Genomic DNA, 12,737 nt, shown 5'->3' on the forward strand with positions numbered 1-12,737 from the left:
GATATCTACTGAATATTGCGGGTTCAACAGTTCTCTAAGAATCTGCCTCGCTTCTCCTCCCGGTATAAACAAAATTACTAATTCGTTCCACATGCGATGTATTTATACATAATTCCATAAATCACTCGGTTTTTGTAAAACAAAAACTTGCGTTAATAATCCGGCTTCCCATCTACCGAGTGGTAATATGCGTATATACATACACGTAATTCATGTACATGTGAAGAGTACAGGTGCATACACGTGTGCGCATGTATGTGGTTGTACCGCGCTGAAGATACCTGGTCGACCAACCAGGAAGCGACCACGGACAACTGGTCACTCGCCGGAATTCTGTCAGATGTGATTACACGGCGGGATGGCTCGTTTTAAAATGAGAATTCTTTGTATCTTCTCTCTATGTTTATCCCTGTCCGTCTCCCGCTTCCTCTCTCTTGAAAAATCGTATAATGTTACGTTTTAACAGCTGGAATTTTCGCCTGAAAGAGATTCCTTACAGGGCGGAATCATAACGCATGCCTAATTTTATTATGTGCAAAGCAAATATATTTATAAACAATTCTTAAGATGTCACACCCGACAAATTATAAAATAATGAGAAAATTCAACAAATATATTCTATATTGCAACTGTGAGTACATTGTATTATATTGGGCTGTAACATATATATTCGTTACTAAAAACACTAAAGAGACAGGACGAATATATATATTCTAGCCCAATACATGATTTTCTAAAACTGGACTTTATTCTTGATTTATTTACTCTTTATTTATATACCAGACTTTATTTATTTTTTCAATAAACCGATTAGTTTGTTTATGTACAAACTTCAGGTTTTTAGATCTAATCGTTATATACGGTGCTACTGACAACGAAAGGTAAAATCTCCGCGAAGATATCAATGTTAGGATCCAGGCATTGGCCGAGGCCCTCGATCACCAGCATGCTGAGAATCACGCTGCTGAAGGAACCATCGTGCTTGACTCGATGACGAACCATCGTGGAGAATAATTCCGACACAACGGTACTCACGTTCACCTGTGCGAATATTCGGACTAACTATGCGTACAATAATTATTTCTGCGAACAGTGTTTCGTAAAAGCGAATCGTGATCTTAATTTCATTAATAAATTCTTTCAATTTAGAGTCAACGTCCATCGACATCGACTCTTGGCGGAGTTTTTCGGCATAAAAGCGCTATTTTTATCATAGAATCATCGTTACTATCCGTTATCAACATCATAATACTAAAAACTGGTATTAAAAACTGGTTAGTCTACTCTTACGTGTTAAATATGCAACAAGTCTAGTAATTGCCGATCGATTTTGATTGAATCTATACGATCTCTTAATGGCATATATACCGACGCTCTCGCTGTATAATTATTTACATAATGCGTGTGCTCTTTCGCTACGATCGCTACGATATTTCGTTGTAACGTAGCGCGATACTTCGTACGATGTTTACGTACATGGTTACTTATTTGAAAATAGAAATGGAATATCGATTTTACGAAGCGAAAAGAAATTAACGGTCATCGCAGGTGACCTTGATCGAGATCAAGACACTTTCATAAATTGAAGCGATGCATTGTTTTGGTGATTCGTAAATTACAAAGTGTCAGGAATATCGTGTTACTAACGTTAAATGGATTTCGAAGGTGAGACTTAACGATCTCCTTCATCGAACGTTTAAACCCATCCGGGTCAGGAGTCATGTGCGAACTGTGCTCCAAAATATATTGCGCCGCCATTTCACCCTACATTACATTTTATGTGTGAAATTTCAATTGTTTAGTCAAAGATTATAAAACACGGCAAAGATAATAATGATATAAATCAAGCGAGATAAATCAAGATGTATTGTGTAAACGTGTACAAAAAATTATACGAAAATGTAATCTGTTTTCTATTAAGGACATGACACAGACATAAAAATCTTACAATTAGAGGAAAGAAAAAATAAACAATTAGATATTGTAGATTCATTAAGAGAATAAAAAAGCAAGCATGAAAAAGGTTGTATTTAATTTGCATTAAATTTAGTCAACGCGCTTTTTCCGTAGATCGAAATATTTACATATGTAGTTAATTATAATCTGCTTATAATCGATTATTTTTTATAGCGTTTAGCATTTTACTACAAATTTTGTCATAACAATCGTTTCAAGATTGGATAACCATTAAATTAAATTTCAAAATTGAATAGAAACGATTTTGTATTATAACGATTAAAAAAGAAATATTTCTTCTTTCATTTCTGTTTTCTATTAGTAACATTAAAGTATAAGTGACAAAAAATGTGCTAGAGGATAATGTATGTCCCGATAATAAAAATAAACATATCCTTTCTGATTTGTGGTTCTGATTAATATGAAATTAATATGAAATAAAAAAAAAAACTCGAAGGAAGCGCTTGTCAATAAAAAGTGAATGTTATCTCTTATCAGGCTTACGTTTCCCATTAGTACCGAGTAAAAAACATCTCGGAGGTTTCGTCGGCAGCGATCATCCAGCGATACCACTAAACCACAGTCCAGTATGATCAAGCGTGGGTCGTCTGCCACGTAATCGGGGGTAATGACCTGCCGAAAGGTGTTAAGCATGCCTGTCTTCGGAACGGCCGTTTTTTCAACTAGAATGTTGCCCGGATGCAAGTCACAGTGGATGAAATTATCCTTAAATATCTACAATCAAATTAAAAATCTACAATTAGTCCCTCCTGTAGATCAGATGTGGTGTACATCCGGATCGGGGATTACAGATCATATCAAATATTCGATAAAATTTTCTAAACTGAATTGGACGTACAGATTTTTCAGATTACGCAATTGCAAAACTTTAACATTTTAGTAAAGCTTAATGATTAATAAGAATAATGGAGATTGTTCTCTTGGCTCATTAACCATTTTAAGGATTGCCGCAATTCCTATTTTAGCGAGTTTCCGCTGTAAAGCAGTGTCATCGTGTTCAAGGTAATTAGATATCGGTGATCCCTCATGAAAACTCTCCACGAGTATCTTCTGGTGAGTCAAGTGCATGTAAGGATACGGAAATACGATATCGTTCCTTCTCGAAAAATTCGCTGAAAATTTCGCGAGATTGATGGCCTCGAATCGCATATCGATCTGCTCATACAATCGCATAAGTTGATTAAACGCAAGCATAAACGCAACGCATAGCGTTCCATGGATGATCTGTACATACTAAGGGAGTAGTGTGTTGCTACGATCAAAATTTCAATAGAAACCGTGTTTCTCATGTTTATTGAATAAAAATAAAAATCACATACATTGAAATTGATATCCTTCAGCTATGATACATGAACTGCGACCTAAAATGATCAGAGTAGTCGCACGACCTCGATGATTGTTTCTCATTTGCCGAATTAATGTTAGAGTGAAATGAGTTTATCAATTTCAACAATGTTGTAACTCAATTTTTAGCTTTGTCTATACCTGAATAATTATTGTGAATTTGATCCAGATTTATAAGAAGTTTTTTGCTTAAATTGATCACAACACTCCTCTAGTATGCATAGTTTGTCATAGGACACCCCATCGTGTGACAATAATTGAATAATAATGATAATTCGACATCTTAATAAGTTAAACTTTGAATTATTTTTATGAGACGATTACATCTGGTCAATTGCGTCTCATGCACTTGTTGAGATTGCGATAAAGGTTAATCTCCGAGAAGATATGATTCTCAATGGAATTTGTTTGGACAAGATTGGTCTCATATTACGCAGGAAGTATAAAAATCGTAGGAAATATTCGTGTTGCAAAGTTACTTGGTTTTCCATTATGCGTGCGAATTCGTCGATGCAATCCGTAAGACTGAGCCAATGCAGATCCGGTATAAAGTACAAGGCGCACTTACAAAGACCAGACATTATCGTGATGTCTCTTCTGAAGCAAACAGAGAGTATAGAATTCAAGTCCCGTTACTGTATGTACGTGTGTTGTATCAATCGTTATCAAAATGGCCACTCAATATAATGTTGAAACAAAAGTATAAACACTTATCGAGCGGCTCGACTGGGCAAATGAGTTGCGAGAAAGATTATTATATATCTCAAAAGGGGTACTTGAGTCGGTCTTCGATTCCAGGATGCAATACTTTTACAGCTACGACTTGCAATTTCCTGGTATGCGGACTGGCAAACGCAAATTTATCACTTTGATCAAAAGTTTTCTCTGAAATTATTGATAACTATATTTTCCTCCCGAAATTATACATGACATGTATTGACATAGATTGACGGTATATCACCTAATAGTAATAAAATAATAAAAGTTAACAATAACCACATTGATTATAACTAAGCATACAAATATATAAACCTTCTCTTTTCTAACTACCGTTATAACAGTATAACTCCGCGCAAATCCGCGTGATTTCTATATCACGAACATGTTTCGAGTGCAAGAAGAGAAAACACTTTCTAGCTTACTTTCTATGAAACGCGGCAATCGATAACGTTCTCGTGCCGCCAGGACGTCCGCCGCGTCCAAGTCGATCCACGCTTTGTACACCTGTAAATCGACCTTCCCGATAGAGAATGAAACATCGAGAACCGGAAGTGGATGGGCAAATATGATAATTTGCCGTTGTATCGCTATCCGTTATAATAGTATCCGTATACCTGCGCGCAACATCCCGAGCCGATCAATTCCTCCTCATCGAATCTCACGAATAGATCTCGCCAGGACGGACCGTACGTACTTTCGAGCAAGTGCTCCGTGTCCTGCCAAGAGTGCGACGTCGCGTTCCATTGAAGCTGCGAAAGCGTATCGCAGACATCCCGCGGAAAGATATCTCGCCGCGTGGATATCCATTGGCCGAATTTGATAAAGATCGGTCCGAGGAACTCGATACCTGCCAAAGTAACGATTTATTTTTATCAAAAAAGAAAGAAGCGTGAAAGAAAAACGCGATCTTGTAGTTATATTTCCCTCCCTCATATAGACTCCCTTAAAGTGAGAAAAGTAGATTTGTTTAATTTAAAGTAAAATGTTTACAACGCAGTTTATAAAAAATTGTTTCATGAAATTAAAATTTAAACGACGGTTCATAGTTTATCTTCCGTAGCCTAATGACGATAACGCAGCTTCTTTAAATAAAAGGGACAGAAAGCCTTCGTATCCCTGATAAAATTCCTCTCAGAGGCCCCGAGTGGAGATAATGTTTACCTTTCCGCAGGATGATAGGGAACAGAGTCGCGTGCGTCAGACGCGTTATCAGATAGGCGACAATCACGGCGATTAAGACCGATCCGACGATCACGATTCTCAGCAGTATCAAGATCGCTTCTCGCGTGTACTCCAGAAACTGATCCGTTTTCTGTTTCTTCTCGTCAACTTTGTCGCCGAGATTTGCCATTCGCGACTCGGGAATATTCAAGGGAGAAGCGCGGGAGAACATGGCCGAAGCGAGATTACGATCGGTCCCCTTTTTCAGATCAAAACCCATCGGCATCCGCCGCGTTATCAGCGAGTGAAAGCGACCCCGTGATCTCTGATAACGCCATGTTCCTCGCGCGATATCGTCGCGATAACGTCGCAACGATCTGTTCGGTAGCTTGAGATATCTCACGAAATTTGAACGCAACGATATCATTGTGACTCATAATCGTTGTGTAATGATCGTTACTCGGCATTCGACAGCATTCGACAATAGGATATCCATTAAGAGATCCATTTCCCGATACGAGGCTCCATGTCATGAATTATTTAATATAGCGATTGCTCACCTGACTGTTGGCACGTTCTACGGTTTGAAACAATTCGCATTGAAGTGCACGGAATATTACTTTTGTTTTTGTTTTTGTCCATCATCTGCTTTGAAGGCGGGAGTATAATTTACAATATTTTCTCTAGACTCGATGTCGAATCTAGCCGAAGTCATCCGATCTGCCTGTACTCCGACCCTCTCATGCGCAGAACCCTCTTGCCTAAATTAGCTGCACGTGCTTCGTTCGTATGTTTCTATAGTCTACATGGCGCTACAAACGCTTCCAAGTATTCTCTTCTTTCTTTTCATTTGAAAGAAGAAAAAAGATGGAAAGTACTTTGAAACATTTGTAGTTACGATATATCGTATGGTTAAAAATAAACGCACCGATGAGCGTGCGAAAGCGCACGATATTTGCCACGATTGACATTATTTTTGCGATCGAGTTGGTGCACCAAAGAGATCAATCGAGAAACACACGGAGTGCTTTCGCGGCGAGAAAGATGAAACAAAACTGAAAGAGCGACAATTGTCGGGGTTGTCGGCCCAGACAATCGGAGGAGACTAGAGCGATGCCCACCGTAGCCAATTCCTCGCTGACTTACGAGATTCTCATGTACCTCAACTCCTTTTACTTCGGTATGTTCGCCGTGTGCGAGTTGGGCATGGGCCTGTTCAAGGCCGCGAATCTGCCATCGAGAGGCACGAGCACGACTCTGACGGAGTTTGCGCTGCTGCTGTTCCTGATAGTGACCGAGAGCGGCAGGATCTATCTGGGAAGAAAGGGCAATCTGACTGAACGCGGACTGCCGATTCTCATCGGGATAGTCCTCACCGTTCCCAGCTCGTTGGCGACGCTCTACTTTCTCCTCTGGCAGTCCTGCGTGCTCAGGCTGGAGATGATCCTTTGCGGTATACAGTTAGTCCTACTAGCGTCGGAGATGGTCATCGCTGTCATGTGCCTTATAGCTATCTATCGGCCACCATCTCTGCAGAAATAATCGACTCTTGCTTATTTTCTTTATTCTCTTGGCACACTAAATCCCACTCCACTTTGTAATCATGCTTGAAAATCCATTCCGATTTGTCAAGTAAGGCTAAAGTGATATCATATACGCGTATGTATAAAAGAAAGATCTTGCTGCACACTTTACAAGTTTTATTATCGTATATCGTCTGCATCCATGAGGAACAGTGCTACAGTGGAGTATCAAGTAAATTATTTCAGAATTTATCAACTTACACTGGTAGTACTGCGCATGTATCAATTCTAGTCGATAGACCTAGTGTTTCGCGAGCACTTTTCGCTAAACCCCGTAATAAAGACTGGCTACTAGAAAAGAGAACTAAAAATCTACTTTTGTACCTCTGTATCGCGTCCTTGATTCTTTGTACACCACACAAACGCGGCTTTACAAACAAATAATACAATCGAGTACGTCATTCGACACACCTGTGTATGTCATCGACATTCTGGAAATTAAAGTAATAATGTAAGAATAAAATTTGAAAAATTCTGTAATCGATATTGTGTAAGCACTGCCACGGACATTTATTTTAAGCAGAACTCGTGTGTAATTGCACACGAGATTAGCTAATACAACACAATGGCGTTAATCTATCTCGTCAATGGACATAGTCTCTGGTCGAAGAAAAATATATGCATAAGTTTCTTTGTATATGCATTTATATCAAAATAAATATTTTTCAAATAAATAATACAATGGCGTAGCATTCATTGCATACTTTATATAATGCGACATTTCTGATTAGATCACATATCTTCAAGTACTTTTCAAACTATGTTCCACCACACATCACGTATATTAATTACAAACCTTACAACATATACTTAGTATAAGTGTGTGTGTGTGTGTGTGTGTGTGTGTGTATATATATGCGTGTGTTCGTCAAAATCCTTATAAACACAAACTATTGGGAATATAGAGAGAGATTATGACAGAGTTAATTAGAGATACGAGATACAATTAAAATTCAGTCTACATCTAATTACACACAATGACAGAATTCTATCTTAGCGTCTATGGCAATTGCGATCAACTTACGTGAATTACAGTTGATAGAATTCTGCTTTTGTGAGAAATTACAACTGCAATTCCACCTAAATCGTACAATTCTTAATGCTTTATACTATTCGCCGTAGCTCTGCGTCTTCTAATAGCACGTAGTCGATTGTTGCAATAAATTCGTAGAAATACTGAACCAAATACCAATAGTATGCCAAATATGCCAATAATGGTGATCTCGTGATGATAGATCAAACATGACAATAATATCGCCAAACCCTGTAATAATACATACTCGTCTACAGTTTTCTTCCGTTGAATTAATCTTTCATTTTAAACATATATATACGATACATTTACCTGGCGAATGGTCATCATAATGACGAATGTTATAGGCCCAAATTTTGAAATTGTGTAAAAGATGTACAGCTGGCCGCTTGCTGAACAAATCGAGATCAACAAGCAGTCGATTATAAACCTAGGATACTATACGAAAAATATTAATATAATCTTCTTCCTAATAATAAAATCATTAGGTTGCAACGACAATTCGTAACGTTGTTTTAGTGAAATATTTACGTCGTCTTTGTGGTAGCTTCATGATTCCATCTTTCCAGACCTTGTCATCTGTTTTTTTTTTTATTAAAACAACCTTACGGACTTTTGTTACAACCGAATGACGTGTTAGAAAAGCAATGTAACCATTGTCAATTACCATTGTCATGAATGAAAATATGAGTGGGAAGCTCGATTGTTGAAACAGAGACATTGCAGTGAGCAAACACGAAAACATATTAACTGCACACATCATTTGTATACTCGTTGCACCATAGTCTACAAAAAGTGCATTCTGCCAGGTACTGGTAAAACTATCTAATAGTAAGTAACCTCCCAACAAGATAATACCAGACACGGTTGTACCTCCATCTGAAAATGAAAAAGTATTCATACGATATAATCTTGATTAGATTCGTTGAGAGCGATGCCTTCAATTCAATAATTACACATAGCATTACCATTCTTGTACTCAGAACTGTCCAACATGAAAAGAGTCATTCCAGCAGAAATAAGAATGGCGGTAACATATTCGTAATATTCGTACGTCGTATGTGAAACTATTTTTCCCATTATCATAACTGGAATAATTTTTGAGGCTTTAGCGAGAACCTAAAAACAATTACATGTTACGTCGTTTAATTAATCTTTCGAGTTTGATATATAAAAATGTGTAGTGATTAGAAAAAGCAAAGGAAATTACATTGTACATGTACTTATACTTTCATCCTAAGGAGTAAAATAATATACATCCTCTATCTTATTACCTGTGATGGAAAACTGACATATTTCAGAGCCTCGTATTGACACCAGCTGCTCATAATATTTGATAGAGAACAAAACACATACTTATACAACGGTGTCTTATGCTGCGGTTGGCGTTGAACAAGTAAATATAATCCCGACATCAGGAAAGCAAGAATACGGTTTACAAATACTAAGAACTGCGAATCTTGAAACCGTGCTTTCTGACCGGAAGCATCTTCGTATTCCTGTGTGCAAACAATTTGAACTTGAAAAACTCGATGGCCAGAGCCATCTAACTATCCATACCTGCGTCATTATCTTCTCCTGCAGGTAGCCCCATGTAAGATAACTAATTTGCAGTCCAAAGAAACAATATAACAGTAGTAAAGCATCTTGAGCAAAGGTGCGTTGAGTACAAGTATTCGGAGTGTACGAAGGTGAGTCCAACAGACCCGTTTCACAATGCCCAACGAAGCACGAATGTACCAATCTGGGAATGCAGCCTTTACCTGGATTTTTTGCGAAAATTCTGATTGTTTTAATTCACTTTGTAGTAACTAAAACGCTAATTACGTATCAATCGACACTTACCACCACTTCTTTGAATATATTTTGTACAGCGTACATATTTGTATATAAGGCAACCTGGTAACAATATAGTGGCGTATCCCAATAGGTTTAAAGATAATCGAATGATCCAACTGTAACTCGATGTCTTAAGGATTTCTTCTCCATTATTTGCGAACAACTTGATGACTTCGCTGGTTCCAAATATAATGCTGACTGAAAATAATAGCAGCAAGCTGCCAAATGTGCATTTTTATTAAAATTGCGATGAAAACAAGCAAAACAAGTAATAAGGTTTCCATTTCGTATATCAAACGCAATACAATTTATTATAAAAATTAACAAATATTTCAAAGGCGCAATTATGCGTCATCCTAAACTATCTATTAGAATATCTATATCTAGTTTAACAGATAATTCGAAAGTTAAGAAAAGAATGTTGAAAAAAGTTTGTGTTTAACGATGCGCCGCTATATGCTTCTAGCATAATCAAAAGCGGAACGTAAAACGTACCAAATTACGATGTCGCCGATAAAGTTTCCCATAATTTGCGCAAATGAGAAACTTTGCCCAAGGAATTGGTTATCCCATAACCTTTTCGTCACGGATGTCTCTTCACTTTGTTACTCATGAGTATTGCGCGCCGATGCGCTTAAAAAAACTTCCATCGATTATCCATCGTATTACACACCATAAACTATTGTCACACAAAAGTTATTATAATTAATCTTATCAGCTCCACTCGATTCTATCATGTTTCATACTTGGCCACTTCGAACTACACTACCTCGACACGTATACAGTTATACACTATAGCACTGTACATATCGACGCAGCATGATAAGCGTCCAACATAGAGGGACATCAAGGATGACTCGAATTTTTTCTAGGCGCCAGAGGGCACTTGTGTGGCATTATCTATAGATTATCGTGTAATAACATTTTCCTAAAATAACGCCAGCACATTATCCTCCACATAACCGAGAATCTCTCAGGAGCAAATTTCGTCAAGTATCGCTACAAGCTTCATTGCCTGAAAAAGCACACGGACACAGCGACATTTGGTCAATCATATTCGATTATATGCTTCACGCGGTACACCAAGTAAATAAATTGCCACGATGACGGAAATTGACGGATGAACGACCTCGTTTATTTTAAATGTTAAAAGTTTATTTTACAATTATAGTAATTTACGACATCTTTTTAGACAAATAACTCCTTCGAATTACACGTGTTATTGTTACGTTAAATGATTCATATTAATTTCCGATCGTCTATGCACATCAAGTATACTCTACGGCCCTGCTGCGACGGAGGCGGAAAAACGCACGCATGTTCGATCACGCTTGATCCGCGCGCAGCGCGATAATTTGATGCAGCGTTAGAAAATTAAAAGTTCGTAACGAAGGACGCGACAGCGTCGCCAGCAGGCGAGATTCCGCGAGATACGCGCCGTTGCAGTATGTCAGTTTGCAGTGGGCGCAAGTGGCCTTGGAATAAGCGCATGCGCACGCGCGCACACAGATAGCTACGTGCGTGCGGGTGTACGTACGGCCGACTAACCCGGACTCGGAGTTGTCTAAAACGGCACGCGAGAAATCTGGCATAACTTACGGAGACGAGGACACGCACGCGCAGTAGCTTGCGTGATTTTCAGCACTCTGATATCTTTGTAAACAAGCATTTTTCAACTCGCCTTCACGTAGTCTTCTACTCACGGTTTATTCTACTATTCGGAAATAAAAAGCGAGTAACGACATCGATGCGGATAATATTATATAAAGAGAGAAATAGAGACTCGCTTGTTTTCCGTCGTCGATTCCTCGTGGTTGGCGGATGCTGAGTAAATGACGCAATCGCGAAAAAATTCCATAATTAGTCACTCGTGAATAATTCGGTGAATATTTCGTTTCCTTAATTAACGCGGTATTATCAATGAGATATCCAACGTAATTAATAATCTTTATAATCAAGTATGTGCAGGTATTTTCGTTTCCAAAAGTCTTTCAAACTTCCTTGAAACGCATCGACCATTAACGTGCGTCGTCATTATCAGACTCGTCGAGCAGCATTTTGTCAAGATACTTTATCGACCAGGAAATTAATGACTAACAATGCCCGTACACGTGCCAATCGTACATGATTTGCGTGTACACGTTGTTTTTATTTATTAAATATTTTCATTTCTCAAAGCTGGTGCTGATGATGACGAAAAATATAAGTAAACATTTTCACGAGAGTATATTTGCTAAAGTTGATTGATGGAGCCAAAAGATAAAATATTGGTTCAAAGCAAAATATGCCAAGTATTAATATAGATACACGCATTTAGTAAATGGAATACTCTTTACCAAAATTATGTTTATTTAGATGCCGTGTTTTTCCAATACATGTTATAATTAATGTTATCGCAGATATGATATTAAATATCTTGATTATCTTGTTAAACTGCATTTCAAATTTTCCAATTAATCAGTAAACGTGTATTATGCAAAAATATTTTTCAAGTTATTGTCTAAAGACTTGTCGCCTTGCTATCTCAGCTATAGAATTGATCTTCGATATTATTATGATCTTTATCATAAAAAGCTTCCTGTACGTATACTTTATGTATGCACTCGCTCTATATATTTATTACCTAACGTGTGTATTATTAGCCTTGAGTAAATATAATTTATCGATTACCTAACGCAATTTACAGAAGAATTTCCTTTCCCGAGTATGCAACATACGTATATAAAGCCTATCTCGACGTTCCACTTTTTCCAATGTTACGTGGAAACCTTGAACCACGATATGTTTCCATTCTTTCCTACGTGGTCTCTCGATGGATTATGTCTCGCTTTTTGGAACATGGATTTCAGAGCCTATTCTTGCCGCGTGATACAAAGTGCGTAGATACTTGGGAAAACGTTGCAGCGTATCATTGTCTGTAAATAGCACGTCTACGTTAAATGCTTCAATATCTGTCTAATAAATGCTTTTTTAATCGACACACAATATCAAGATGTCGACATGCGAGGTTCGTTTCTTCTCTGACTAAACTTTCGAACTGTTTCATTTTATGATAATCTCTCTCCCCCTTGAGTGCTCGA

General features: G+C 37.9%; 3 protein-coding genes across 4 annotated transcripts; 1 reads left to right on the plus strand and 2 right to left on the minus strand.

Moving 5' to 3' along the window:
• Nucleotides 1-947: 947 nt before the first annotated feature.
• Nucleotides 948-5,554, minus strand: LOC105275905 (uncharacterized aarF domain-containing protein kinase 2). The gene is made up of 7 exons (XM_026973819.1): nt 5,203-5,554; nt 4,656-4,888; nt 4,420-4,545; nt 4,098-4,222; nt 3,666-3,918; nt 2,461-2,691; nt 948-1,764 (listed from the first exon to the last, which is right to left on the minus strand). Exons 1-7 carry the CDS (start codon nt 5,486-5,488, stop codon nt 1,576-1,578), a joined length of 1,443 nt encoding a protein of 480 aa, XP_026829620.1. The 5' UTR covers nt 5,489-5,554; the 3' UTR covers nt 948-1,575.
• A 450-nt stretch (nt 5,555-6,004) lies between these two features.
• Nucleotides 6,005-7,454, plus strand: LOC105275795 (transmembrane protein 216). The gene has a single exon (XM_011332899.3). It carries the CDS (start codon nt 6,316-6,318, stop codon nt 6,742-6,744), a length of 429 nt encoding a protein of 142 aa, XP_011331201.1. The 5' UTR covers nt 6,005-6,315; the 3' UTR covers nt 6,745-7,454.
• Nucleotides 7,416-11,062, minus strand: LOC105275796 (adenosine 3'-phospho 5'-phosphosulfate transporter 1). Of its 2 annotated transcripts, XM_011332901.3 has the most exons (9): nt 10,427-11,062; nt 10,153-10,336; nt 9,664-9,875; nt 9,379-9,581; nt 9,093-9,317; nt 8,787-8,937; nt 8,486-8,697; nt 8,131-8,256; nt 7,882-8,049 (listed from the first exon to the last, which is right to left on the minus strand). In XM_011332901.3, the coding sequence occupies exons 2-9, from the start codon at nt 10,182-10,184 to the stop codon at nt 7,882-7,884; spliced, it is 1,329 nt and encodes a 442-aa protein (XP_011331203.1). In that variant the 5' UTR covers nt 10,185-10,336; nt 10,427-11,062. The 2 variants fall into 2 exon arrangements, with proteins under 2 accessions (XP_026829413.1, XP_011331203.1); XM_026973612.1 differs by having other exon boundaries at nt 7,416-8,049; nt 10,153-11,060.
• Nucleotides 11,063-12,737: the final 1,675 nt, after the last annotated feature.

The sequence above is a fragment of the Ooceraea biroi genome, chromosome 11 (assembly GCF_003672135.1).
Source record: "Ooceraea biroi isolate clonal line C1 chromosome 11, Obir_v5.4, whole genome shotgun sequence".
NCBI lineage: Eukaryota > Metazoa > Arthropoda > Insecta > Hymenoptera > Formicidae > Ooceraea > Ooceraea biroi.

What these genes read in the sequence shown, in the direction of transcription:
- LOC105275796 (XM_026973612.1), bottom strand. Translation starts at nt 10,184, where the DNA reads ATGGGAAACTTTATCGGCGACATCGTAATTTG. An exon ending in ATCGGCGACATCGTAATTTG is followed by an intron (nt 9,876 to 10,152) that starts GTACGTTTTACG and finishes CACATTTGGCAG; the next exon opens with CTTGCTGCTATTATTTTCAG. An exon ending in TTATGATGACCATTCGCCAG is followed by an intron (nt 8,050 to 8,130) that starts GTAAATGTATCG and finishes GTATTATTACAG; the next exon opens with GGTTTGGCGATATTATTGTC.
- LOC105275905 (XM_026973819.1), bottom strand. Translation starts at nt 5,488, where the DNA reads ATGCCGATGGGTTTTGATCTGAAAAAGGGGACCGATCGTAATCTCGCT. An exon ending in CTTGCACTCGAAACATGTTC is followed by an intron (nt 4,223 to 4,419) that starts GTGATATAGAAA and finishes AGGAAAATATAG; the next exon opens with TTATCAATAATTTCAGAGAA. An exon ending in GGAATCGAAGACCGACTCAA is followed by an intron (nt 3,919 to 4,097) that starts GTACCCCTTTTG and finishes TGTTTGCTTCAG; the next exon opens with AAGAGACATCACGATAATGT.
- LOC105275795 (XM_011332899.3), top strand. Translation starts at nt 6,316, where the DNA reads ATGCCCACCGTAGCCAATTCCTCGCTGACTTACGAGATTCTCATGTAC.